At 43.4% G+C, this 12976-nt stretch overlaps 1 protein-coding gene across 1 annotated transcript; it reads left to right on the plus strand.

Annotated features, from left to right (window-relative positions):
• Nucleotides 1–463: 463 nt before the first annotated feature.
• On the plus strand, nt 464–8228 carry LOC140225404 (uncharacterized). Its single transcript, XM_072304218.1, has 3 exons — nt 464–904; nt 3871–4165; nt 4695–8228. Exons 2-3 carry the CDS (start codon nt 3962–3964, stop codon nt 6996–6998), a joined length of 2508 nt encoding a protein of 835 aa, XP_072160319.1. The 5' UTR covers nt 464–904; nt 3871–3961; the 3' UTR covers nt 6999–8228.
• The last annotated feature ends 4748 nt before the right edge of the window (nt 8229–12976 follow it).

Below are 12976 nucleotides of genomic sequence, written 5' to 3' on the forward strand. Positions count from 1 at the left end.
GAGTAAAGACAACATGCACCCAATCGTAGCGTGTTACTGTACTCATTGTTGGACCACGATTTTTCCGTCGAGGAAAGCATACGGAATCCAAAACGCCTTCATTTCGTCGTATATGCATCAAGCAATGATGGTCAAGCACGATAAGTTACCTACACTGTTTATTGAAGGCGTTTTTGCTGATCCAGAATCTTCCGCACAAGGCACGTGTGCTGTCATCGTTTTTCTTGTGTTAGGCATTTGGGTTCGTTTTTGAAAAAGATATTATTTGAAAAGTCTCTACAAATTCATAAGTATTTTTCGCTGAATTTAATGGTCGACAAATTTGCTCTCAAAGGTACTTATATCTGCTACAAAAAGCCTGACGACATATCCGTTATGAAACCAATGAAAGAATCCCTAGTTCCTCCCTCATACATAACCTAAAACATCATTTTCAAGCAAAATTAACGATTCTCATCCTTACATCTAGGTTACTCTAACCTCCCTTCCTTGATTTTGCCCATACTGAATACAACTATTAAAAATTTAAAATAGTGTATTTATTCGGAAAATACACTAAAACTCTTCAACTTACTGAATCCTGTTTTTGAGCATTTACCCTGTATAATCTTTTTAAATCGTATGCACGGTTATTATAAAAATGAATCATTAAAAAAATGACATAATGTGGATCACAATGACCTAGGACAAAGAGAGGAACCCATGGAAACGGCGTAACTCATGCCTCTTTTTGTAACCGATTTTCTATCAATTTGGTATGGCCGCTTCTTTTCAAAATTCTGAAACCTCTGTGGAATATGATGCAAACGTGAGTCAACTTTGTCCAAATTCTCACGAGTCACATTTTTGGTTGAAATTTTTTCGATGCACTCCCTCCAACTGAAGCGGACGCAAAAAATTCTAGGTAAGTTCATTCCGCTCTCACCATCTCTAAACGATCGCCTTCTGGATGCTTTATTCTTTCGTTAATATGTGTGTAGCATTGCTTAGCAACAGTTCAGTGGCGTGGCATGCTTTGCGATACATCGATTGATCTATCATTTAAACCCATGGAAAAGGATCGATGAACAGGGAGTTCGCTACGAACACTTTAATAATCGATTCTATACCATAGCTTTAAATGGAAGAATATCAATACACGATCATTCACGCTCCGCCATTGCAACAGTTTGTCGGGCAGTTGTTGAGACTTGCTTATAATTTTGATGTTGCTCTCTTCCTAGGCAAGACATGAATTGGACTGAGTTAAGCAGAAAGGAACCAACCCACATTTTGAGAGAAAATTGAGTTATGAGTGGTTTTGAACTCAACCACTGCTCTACTATATATCGCCAAAAATTCAAATTTTTGTTGGAGCAAATTTTGCAGAAACAGAACTTGAAGTTTATCTTTTACATTGAGTCATATGCAGGAGCCAAACTTTAAACCTCTTTTTCTCGGTTCGATCCCGATGTGTCTTGGTTCCTTTCTGTTTAAATCCGTCCAATTGAAGAACTATTCAAATTCAACACGTTTTCTCTTCAAAATTTCACGCAGCAAATAAATCACAACTGAGAGTCTGGAAACCAACTCTTGAACGAGATATTGATGGCTAAAGTGCGATACCTACCACGTATCTTCGTTTGTGACTTTGTACACTTCCAATATACTTTATTTTTTCCTTGGAAAGCTATGACGTAATTCTTGAAAACTTCCTCGATTTTTCTTCCCTATTAGTAGAATAATCTGTATGAATTTCAAAGCGTTGAAGTTTACTTGTTTCTCTTCGAAAAAATACACAAAGAGCGGAGATTTTGAAAAACCGCAATGTATGCAGGGCCGGATTTACCTACTTGCCGCCCATGGGCCGCCTGTATTTTGCCGCCCCCTTCTCATTCCTTTTGAAACATCAATAAAAACCATCAAGTGAACGTGCCAGAGGGGAAGGGGTGCATAATACGCGCTTACCTACTCGTGTTGAATACATTTTTTGCGAAAGCCATGTCAACACTACTAGCAAAATTTCACGGAACTTTGCGCGAAAGTTAAGTTCCGTAAACATATCTCTGTGTAAACAAGGTCCTCCATTTATAAGAAATGAACCAAAAAATTGAAAGAACAAACAAATGTGGTTTAATAATTTTAACTTCCGCCGCTGGCGCCGGGCTGATCGCACTGTGTTAGGCGCAATGCGTGAGGTATTCATGCAGTCTTGTAGGCGCTACGCGTTTCACGCCGACCGCTCTTGACCGCACTGTGTTTGACGCAATGGAGGAAGTATTCATGCAGTCTTGTAGGCGCTAATATGTGTTACATGTCGACCGCCGTGCCGAGGGCTTGTCCTTTTCATCTCAATTAAGTCCTCGTTATCATTCCTCTATGCGCTGAGCTCCAGGCCAAATTGCGTGTTCAGTTCCTCTCTTAACTCGACTAATTAAAGATGCTGTCTCTTTTATCACCGAAAAACGATACAATTAGAAATTACTATACTCTCAGGAAAGAGAGATTTTGTCCCCTTTTCTCATTGATAATTTTTTTTCTGGATCCGCTTTTTTTTATACCTACATTTAAAAAAATTGCAAAATTTGCCGCCCCCTAAATTTTTTGCCATGGGCCGCGGCCTGTGGCCACCCCCTTAATCCGGTCGTGAGTGTATGTACGTGATGTCACACTCCAGCCATCGATAAGTGTTCATTACATAGGGTACATAGAGTCGTATAATGTAAGTGGGTGAGCTGGCGCCACTTTTAAGCATTTTCCAGGTCCCGAATTCCGAGACTCCTGTGTGACGCCGGGTCACTTTTTCGATACATAATCGATTGTTTGCGATACGCGGGTACCCGGTCATCCAATGTAAATGAAGGAGATAGGAATCATCACGTATTCCACACCGCCATTTTGGATCGAACATGTATCGAAAAGGTGACCCGAACTCGGCGCACACCGGGCTCGGAACTCGTAGAGCAGAACATGGCGCCAGCTCTCCCATTTACATTACGACTCTATGTACTCTATGGTTCATTATCAACCTTGATTAAGTGACAAAAATTAAAATAACGCAATTTTCCCTCGCGTCTAGTTTATAACTTTCATTTGGACGTATTTCTGCCAAACGGAACTATGTGCATTACGACGTGAGCCCTATTATACATATATTCTCATAGGTCTCAGGGCTCATGTCTTAATGCACATAGTTCCGTTTTGCAGAAATACGTCCATTTGATCTGTGTTTTTAAATACGTGTTAGTATCTCGCTTTCTACTTGAGCTTTTGAAGAGAACACATGCGGGTTTCCTCCAGTTTAGACCTTGTTCAGTGGCCTATTCTGCCGTCCTAAGAAAAAACGCCGTTTGGTCTTTCGAAGGTTGCCAGATTTCTCGCGATAAAACATTTTTTGTCGGAAACTTAAGAGTATATTTCCTTGAAACTCTCGAATACTTTATACTAAATATCTGATGAAATTATCATATAAATTGAAAGATAAATGTTCATAGTTACCAATGATTCGAGTGCATCGAGGAAAATTTGGTAACACTCTGAGACTCATACGGCGTTTTTCCTTGGCATGGCAGTATTCATAAGTGCACTGGAAAAAAAAAACACATTGGATCTAGAGTCCAGACTCTTGAAAACATTGGCAAGAAAAAATACTCTTGATTCAATCGGAGTTTTGCTTGGATCAAAACGAAATCCGCTTCAATTAAGAGGCGTAGTTCAGGCTTTTGATTTAAGCTAGATTCTGATTGAATCAAGAGTACTTTTTCTTGTCGATGTTTTTAAGAGTCTGGACTCTAGAGCCAATGTGTTTTTTTCCAGTGTGGATCGCATTTTGCCCAAAACGAGTCACATTTTGTTATAACTATAAAAATCGGATCAATCATTTTTTTTCAGATTTATTGTAGCTCAGAACTCGTTAAAGTCCCAACAAGAAAAACCGCCGTAAGGAAACCAAAAAATCAACCCAGTTACCAAAATTTCAAGCATGTACAAATTAATAGTAAATGAAATTGCAAGAACAAGACCATACTTGGTTCGTAATGAAACGAGGGAGGTTTCTACCACGAACATGATCGTTAACGAGCCCTCTCCCGAGCCTAGCCTACCAGACACACAGAACCCAACCTCAACGAATCATCAGATCGAAAGAGACAATTCGGAGTCTGCAGATACAAGTTTTCGAGTACAGGTACGAGAAATCGATTTGAGCAACCCCGAAAATATCAACATTGAGGTTATCGTGGCTGATGACCAAACCCTAGTAACAGAACAGATTTTTGTTTTTCTAAAAATAGTATAAAAAACATATCTGTTATCTAAATGGTAGTTTTATATAAAAAAAACTTGTAACGCTTATAAAAAAAATCAAAGTTCAGACCTGACCATAATATATGAAAAATGATAAAAGCTAGATACGGTAATTTGTTTTATAGACAATTTTTTTATTTTTTTATATAACGCATGCATACGAAAGTGTTAAAAGTGAACATTTTTATGTAACTATTATATTAAAAAAGGTCATAATTTTTGTGAGCTTTCTGCGAATTAGAAGATTTTTTAGTATATTTGCGAAAAACTCACAAAAATTATGACTTTTTTTATATAATGGTTACATAAAAATGTTCACTTATAATACTTTCGTATGCATGCATTATATAAAAAAAAAATTAACTTTCGTACATAATCTCTATCTTTTCCTTCCATGGTTCTGCTACTAGGGAATCCCTCTTGAAGACTTCTTGGACAGCCAGCTCTCACATCAGCTCTTCGTGGACTTAGCAGGAGACGATGAACCACTTCCGGCGTTACCGGAAGCACCCACCTCGACTTCCCAGAACAACCCGTTTTATGGCCAGTACCCTCTCAGTGCCTACTTCCAAGACGAGGAGATGCCTGAACTGGATGCTCCTTACACGGCGAGTTCCGAGGGGTTCTCCGGTGACGTAGCCTGGGACAACCAACCGGAAACGAGGAGGCCACCGGTGAGCGTCCTTGGGGACGGATGGAACGCACCGGAAACCGGAAACGGCCGGGTGTCCCGGATGTCCCATAGGACCTGGGACATCCTGCTCTCGGTCAACCCCGCGACAGGTTCCGGCGATACTCCTCCTGGCGCCAGAGCCCCGCTAAGATTCGAGGCCTCTTCTTCCGGTATGACGGTCCGACCGGAAATGAGGCGCAGCTACTCTCCGAGAACGTTGTACGACGCGTGGAGCGTTCCATCGGAAACGGGGCCGCCGCCTCGCGAGGCCACGTCACTTCCGGTTCAACCGGAAACGGAAACCATGCGGGAGGCCGGCACTCTGTACGACGTGTGGAACATCGCCCCCGAAAATAGTTCTCGAGTGCCCATTTCCGGAATCCGAGACCAGTTGAGTTCGGATGCTCTTTTTATCCTCTCAACCTCTACAGCGCCCTCTCGAGGCAATTCTATTTCCGGTGAAATTTCGACCACGTCGGAGATTCTGGCCGGTGCTCTGGCCACTCTCAATGAACCTTACGGGGAATTAGTTCCGGTTCCCAGAGCGACGACTTCCAGCTCGATGTCCGGTTCCGGTACAGCGACCGTTAACGCCGATGTTACTTCCGGTGCAATTACTGCCGGGGCAGCTTCTTCCGGTGCAGCCATCACTGGTAAAGTCACTTCTGAGGCAGCCACTTCCGGTGCAGCTTTTACCAGTACTCTTACCACTCCGAATGAACTGCTCCAAGCGTTCCTGCTGATGCTTAGAACAGCAGTACCCAACAAAATGTCTACTTCCGACATAGCTAATGCTAACATCCCCATTGCCTCCGGCTCAGTCATTTCCGGGACAAGCTCTCAAGGTGCAGCCTCTCTCAACGCAGTGACATCCAGTCCAGACTTTTCTAGCTCAGGCTTTTCCGGCACAGTTATTTCCGGCGCAGCCATTCCTGGTGCAGCCTTTCCCGGCGCATCCGCTTCCAGTGTAGCCCCTTCCGGTGCAACCACTCCCAGCACAGCCATTTCCGGGACAATCTCTTTTGAGGCTGCGATATCCGGTCCAACCTGTTTCAGTTCAGGAGCTTTTGACACTACTTCCGTTGCAGCCACTTCCGGTATAGTCACTTCCGCTACATCCACTCCCGGTACATCTACTTCCAGTACATCCACTTCCGGTACATCCACTTCCGGTACATCCACTTTCAGTATAGCCACTTCCGGCATAGCCACTTCCGGTATAGCCACTTCCGGTATAGCCACTTCCGGTATAGCCACTTCCGGTATAGCCACTTCCGGTATAGCCACTTCCGGCATAGCCACTTCCAGTTTAGACATTCCCAGTGCGGCCCCTCTTGGCGCAACGATTCCCAGCACAGCCATTTCCAGGGCAATCACTTTTGATGCAGCTTCTTTTGAGGCAGCCGTTTTTGGTCCAGACACTTTCGGCACGACTACTGCCGATGCAGCCGTTTCCGGCGCATCCACTTCCGGTACAGCCCTTCCCGGTGCAGTCCCTCCCGGTGCAGTCCCTCCCGGTGCAGTCCCTCCCGGTACAGCCCTTCCCGGTACAGTCCTTTCCGGTTCAGTCCCTCCCGGTACAACCCCTCCCGGTCCGGTCACGTCCCGTGGAGCCACTTCCGGGCCGATACCCGACGACAGCATCTGCAACTGCAGCAAATGCGAGCGTCTGGAGGACACCGCCAGCGCGGAGGAGATCGAAAGCGAGGGTGGAGGCGGGTGCGGAGGTTGCTGCGCCGACCTGGAGGTCCTCCACCGGCTCCGAGGGCGCCGGACCTGCATCACGACCTCGCCCTCCTTCCGGGAGCTGGTGCTCAACCGTCGCTTCCTCAACCTCACCCGCCACCTCCTGGCCTGCAAGTCGCCGGACCCGCGCCGGAGGTCGGCCTTCACGCGCCGCCGCCCCTCGCCCAAGTTGTGGCGCTCCATCGCCGCCAAGCAGTTCCTCTACTGGGTCGTGTCCGCTCGCAACTTCGACCGGCGACATTGCGTCAAGGTCCCCCTCTGCGTCGCCGCCGCTATCCACAGGAGGTTTAAGTGAAGTCCCGATTGCAATGTCATCCGCGACTCTTGGTGGACAAGGTTCACCTTGTCCACTCCAAGCTCAAATATTGGTAATACCCATGTTACTTCCGGTACAGCCACTTCCGGTTCGGCTACCTCCAGTACAGCCACTTCCGGTTCGGCTACTTCGGTGCGGCTACGTCTGGTTCGGCTACCTCCAGTGCAGCCACTTCTGCTTCGGCTACTTCGGTGCGGCCACTTCCGGTTCGGCTACTTCCGGTTGGGCTACTTCCGGTTGGGCTACTTCCGGTTAGGCTACTTCCGGTTGGGCCACTTCCGGTCTGGCTGTTTCCGGTAGATGACCTTCGAGCGGAAGTGAAATAGCGATTGCGATATATTCATCGGCTCTTGAACGCATTGTCTACTTATTCAAGTTCAGCGAGTTCTACTACCCATGTTACTTCCCGGACATTTACCACCGATACAGTCATTTCCGGTGAGTTCGCTTCCGTCAATTCGTCGCTTGGCTGACATAAGAGCGTAACTATACATTGAGATGAGCCCGGAAAAGCATTGAATTGTACGGAAGACAGGGTTCATTGCAGAGTGTAGTTACGCCCTTTATGTGAGGTAGGCGACGAATTACGATCTCGACCGGCGAAATTGCGTCAAGGTAAATTTTTTGCGTCGCCGCCGTCTTCGAGAGGAACTTCAAGTGAAGAAGCAACTGCAGTGTCATCGTCGACTCAACCGCTTACCTCAAGTTCAAAGATTTCTAATTCCTATGTCACTTCCGGTACATCACCGTCGGTAATGCCATTTCCGGCTCGGCCGCTTCCGGTAAATCCACTTCCGGAACGATGTTGGATAATAGTTTCAGCAACTGCGGAAATCTCGAGTGCCTGGAGAGTAAAACAGTTCCTCCACTAGGTCATCTACCTGCAACTTCGACTGGCAACAATATTGCATCAAGGTCCCCGTCGCCGCCGCTATCAAGTGAAACGAGCGATCGCAAAGCCATCAGAAATGATTCTTCCTAAGATAATCAAGGTAATGTAACGGAATATATGTCAGTGGTAGCACGCAGTAAGCTGATTATTCAAGTTGATAGACAAAGCTATAAATAGATAAAAAAGAAAGAGGGGGATGGAGCGATCCTTTATGCTTGAATATGCTATATATCGACGGTGTAAGTCGGCAATCATATAACTCGTTTGCAGTGTCTGAAAATCTCCGCCTCTACGTTATTTTTTTAAAGGAGAACAAATTGACATCATTTCTAATAGTTTTTGCAGACTTTTCTTCGCACAGAGAAGAAAAATCAAGGCAGTTTTCAAAAATTGCCGTTGAGTAGTTTTCCGTTTAAAAAATAAAGTATGACAGGAAGTCTGCGACGTCGCAAACCGAGTTATGTGATTGCCGACTTACACCGTCGATATGCTATATGCTGTGGTTCTTATACCAATAGGCTAAGGGAGGAAATGATAGACTAACGATAGAGCCCCTCTTGGGTTGCCATTAGTTAGGTAGTATATTACTTACCTGCCCTTTGTCCATTGCAACCACCCTCTCCCACCAATAGGATGGCTCCATTTTCCTTTTGTCTTATTTGAATTGATCAGCCCACACTGCCGCGCTAAGGAAGAACGCCGTAAGAACATTCGAGATTTGCCAAATTTCCTTCGATAAAATGTTAATTTTCTAGGAAAGCCATGCATATTTTTCCTTTAAATTTTCAGAATCTTTATGTGAAATTGTTAACTAAATCATCTGAAAAATTGGAAGAAAAATATTCAAAAATTTGCCAGGAAATTTGCGTTTCATCAAAGGAAATTTGGCAACGCTTGAAGGTTCATACGGCGTTTTCCCTTATAACTGCAACACAGATCAGTAATAATAATAATATATTTATTTGTTGTTTGGCTTGCACATGGCTTCTACAAATGCGTCGAATTTTTCAAAACAAAAAACAAGAATAAATATATGTATATAAAAAAAAATATATGTATATAAAAATCACAGCAAGAAGAGACTCATTTTACATTCTCGGGAGAACTGAGCCTCCTCCGAAGTTCAAATCAGCGGTAAAACTGCAAAAAACCATATCTCGGTTGCGGTGTTTCAAAATCTCTGCTCTTATTTTAATTTACTAATTGAGACCGATCCAACGTCAAGACTTGGAATTTTACAAAATATTTCTCTCGTAAGTGTAGAGTGGAAAGAACCACCGAAGTTTTCAAAAAATGACTTTTAGTAGTTTTCCATGTAAAAAATAGAATATGACAAGCAGTCTGCAACGCCGCAGACCGAACCACGCATTTTTGCAGTTTACCAATGAATGGAATTTAATCATGAATTTTGAAAAAAGCGCAAAAATGTTCGCAATATCTTTGATTGTTTTTTCCAAACGAGAAGTAAGTGAAGGCACATATGAGAGAAGTTGTTTTCAATCAAGTCAGTATTATTACTGAGTTGATTTAGCAACAGCTTGTTTGCCTTCAATTTTTGAATATGTAACATGCACATTCATGGAGCAGGAATTCTTGCATCCATGAGGCGTATGTGTAATTACATGTATTAACCAACCACTCAGCGTAGCTTCGATCGGAATTCATGATCATTAAAGGTGCCTTGGTATGTAAATATTTCATTAGAATTCACAAAGCTGCCGAGAATTCCAATTTGTTGGCCCAAATTAGTGAAATCTAAAGCAAATCTCCGTTTTTGGAAGTTTGAGAATTGTTTTCAAAAAAAAATCTTATGCAGGCTCGGACTGGCCATAAGGCCAATCTGCCATTGGCAGAGCCCCCTTTGCGCGCCGAAAACGCGCCCCTCTCACAGATAGCAAAATAAGAAGAAAAATATAATACGAGAATATGTGAGGAAAATTTCTTAAATTAACGGAAAGAGAGTTAGGAGTAAAGAAAGGTGCTTTAACGTACGAGAGTGGTGAACAGAGGTCCAAGAACTACTTTCTGAAGCGTAAACAATTTTATGGGAAATTTTCACCTTCTTGTTGACATTTAGGCACTTTATCATCCCCCTCCTTCATTCGCTATGTGTAACTCCCTTAGAAGCGATGGTCCGTTCAATTTTTAGACATACGCATCCTTTATAGACCCCTTAAGAGACCTTTAAACATATTTCCTCCTTTTTATATGACTATTGATTTGGACATACCATAGCGTAGCTCGGGCAAACTTAACCTTAATTTATCTCGAAATTCAAAAATAAGAGATATCTACAATGTAAACGCGTTATAACTATTCGCACAAGATGGGTGCGTCCACATTGCATATGAAAAATATAAGACGCGATGCCGTGAGTCGTGACCGCGAAATGCTCTGCTCTAGTTTGAAGCAACATTACAAATAAGACAAACGCAAACAAACACAACAAGGAAATAAAGCGAGGGATAGGACGCGCGTTAACGACGGCGCAGAGATACAACTATTCGTACTCGATGGACGTCCGTGCTGCATCTGAAAAAGCGATGGCGCGAACCGTGAGCTCTCAATGCTCTACTTTATGCTGTCAATGAAGTGTCGCTCTGATTCGGGAGAAAATTTTAAAAAAAAGGCCTGAAGACATCCTCTCCTACCTTCGGCTGTGTTACTCACGTAGTGCTTGAAGCACCATTACGAAGAAGACAAGCGGACACAAACACAATATGGAAAAAAATGGAGAGAAAGGATGCGTGTTTACGACGGCGCGGAGATACAAATATTCGTACTTGATGGACGTCCGTGCTGCATCTGAAAAATTAAAGGCGCGATGACGCGCAGCGTGAGCTCTCAATGCTGTGCTCCACGTTCAATTTTGCAATTTTTACTCCGTGCAATCAATAAACTTTGAACCTGAAAATAGCGTAAACTTGTGCTGATTTGCCAAAAGTTTCTGAACCCCTCTCCACGTAGGGAATGTCATACCAGGAAATATCACATTACGCCCCTTTAACCAGCCAAGCCCTGGTAAAAATTGGCAGTCGAATCTGTGTTCCAAAATACTGCCGGCTGTAAGATAACCAATAGCTTCTATAGCCGGCAACACAATTTTTTATAGCCTTTTATAGCCGATGGCGACTAAGCAACAGCCTGACGATAAAGTGTATGCTAAACGTTACTAATTACGGATGCTAGGACTTGGTGAGTTTTTGGACTACCACTTTCTTTTCGGGCCGTAGTGTCTTGATTTATTTTGCGATGAAAGCTCCGTACTTTTGAAGGATGCCTGCCATTCCTAATATGTTGGAGCGCCTTCAATTTCGTATGATACTGTGCAATACCTCTGGCGTGAAATAGTTGCTTCAAGCGCCGTGGTACGCTGCGGCGCGGCAGGCGGGCAGCCAGCGCCTACAAACCTAACAGGGATACTTCACGCATTGCGCAATGCGTGAAGTATCCCTGTTAGGTTTGTAGGCGCCAGTGCGCCGCCGCTCCGCTTTGTGTTAGGCTCTAATATTTAATCTCGTGGAGTCAGCGTTTTTCAACTCATGACTTTGAAATGTTTGCACACTCTGTATGGATTATTCTCATTTTGATTGATGAAAAAAAATATGTGGTGAAGGAAAATATGGACGTATTTTTGCGAAAAGGAGATATGTGCAAGTGGAAAGATGGGGTGTGCTCGTTAGTTGGGTCATAAGAAACAATGTAAAAGTGGATATAGCTCCTTTTGAGAAAATTGAAAAGCGGGATTTTCTATTAAATCAAAAGGAGCTAAGCGCCAAAATATGCTAACTCATGAGCCGCGGGCACGGCAAGAGAGCGTTGTGGACAGGGCTCATGAGTTAAAGCCCGCGCTGCCGGGCGTCGTTGCTCCCGTCGTCGCCGCTGACGTCACTGGCGCTTTATATTCCCCATTCATTCTTATGGCCCGACCACTAACGAGCACACCCCATCTTTCTACTTCCACATATCTCCTTTTCGCATAAATACGTCCATATAATGTGCGTTTTGTAAATATTAAGGTGATTTTGTACAAACTTAAGGATTTACAAAGCACAAGAATTTCTACACAATTCCTTATAGCCATTTATAGCCGATGGCGAAAAAGCAACAGCCAGGCGATAAAGTGTAAAGCCCGGCGATAGGAACCATAGTCATAGCCCGGCAGTATAATTTTTTATCGCTTTGTGTAGTCCGGCCGTATGATTTTTTCCACTTTCTACAGCCAGCTATATGATTTTCTATCGCCTTCTTCAGTCGGCTATAAGAACTCCTATGGTATTTTGAAACGCAGCTCCTATCGCCAAATTTTACTATAGGGTCTACGCCCTCAGATGCGAGCCAGTCCGACCCTGCGTACCCATTAATCCATGCTAATTTTTCATAGAACATAAACGATATAATGGTGCCTTAGCTTAAAATCACAGACCACAGATCTTCCTTAATAAATACAATGAATATCGCTTATAACGACATCGGTTATAACGACATATCGGTCATAGCGACGCGATCTCTTCGGTCTCGGCCGAAACTCCATTAAATCAATGTATTTAGGCATCGGATATAAAGACGACGCTCATGGCGACATATCGGTCATAGCGATGGAGTTTCCGCGGAATTATATGTCGATATGCGATATTCACTGTATAAGAAAAGCAAATGCAAAAATCCCGTTATTTGTAAATTTCAAAATTGCAATTTTTCGGAATGTTTCATTAACTTTTACAGTCTCATTCGACAGGACCGAAAAGTTACGCTCCCTAATGACAATGTAGAGTTTTTTATTTTTATTTTGTTATATTTCTTTTAGTTTTTACCAATAACATAGCAATAACTTAAAGACTTGAAAATTATTCTAAACCCATAGCTTTTAAACCAATTGGCGCAATTCGATCATAATTTTCGGGAATTTTTTATCAGTGCTTTTTTAAAGAATTTCTTCACAAGCCGCGTAAAAACTTAAATAAAATGATAAATCATCGCCCTCTTACGTCATTCTCTCTTTGCGTCACTATCCGCCGGCCCGCCCGGCCCAGTCCAATTAAATGAAGCCTGGCTTTACCAGTGA

The sequence above is a fragment of the Bemisia tabaci genome, chromosome 9 (genome assembly GCF_918797505.1).
Source record: "Bemisia tabaci chromosome 9, PGI_BMITA_v3".
Classification (NCBI taxonomy): Eukaryota; Metazoa; Arthropoda; class Insecta; order Hemiptera; family Aleyrodidae; genus Bemisia; species Bemisia tabaci.

Coding starts and splice junctions, on each gene's coding strand:
- LOC140225404 (XM_072304218.1), top strand. CDS start 3,962: ATGTACAAATTAATAGTAAATGAAATTGCAAGAACAAGACCATACTTG. Junction 4,166..4,694: donor ATACAAGTTTTCGAGTACAG/GTACGAGAAATC, acceptor TTCTGCTACTAG/GGAATCCCTCTTGAAGACTT.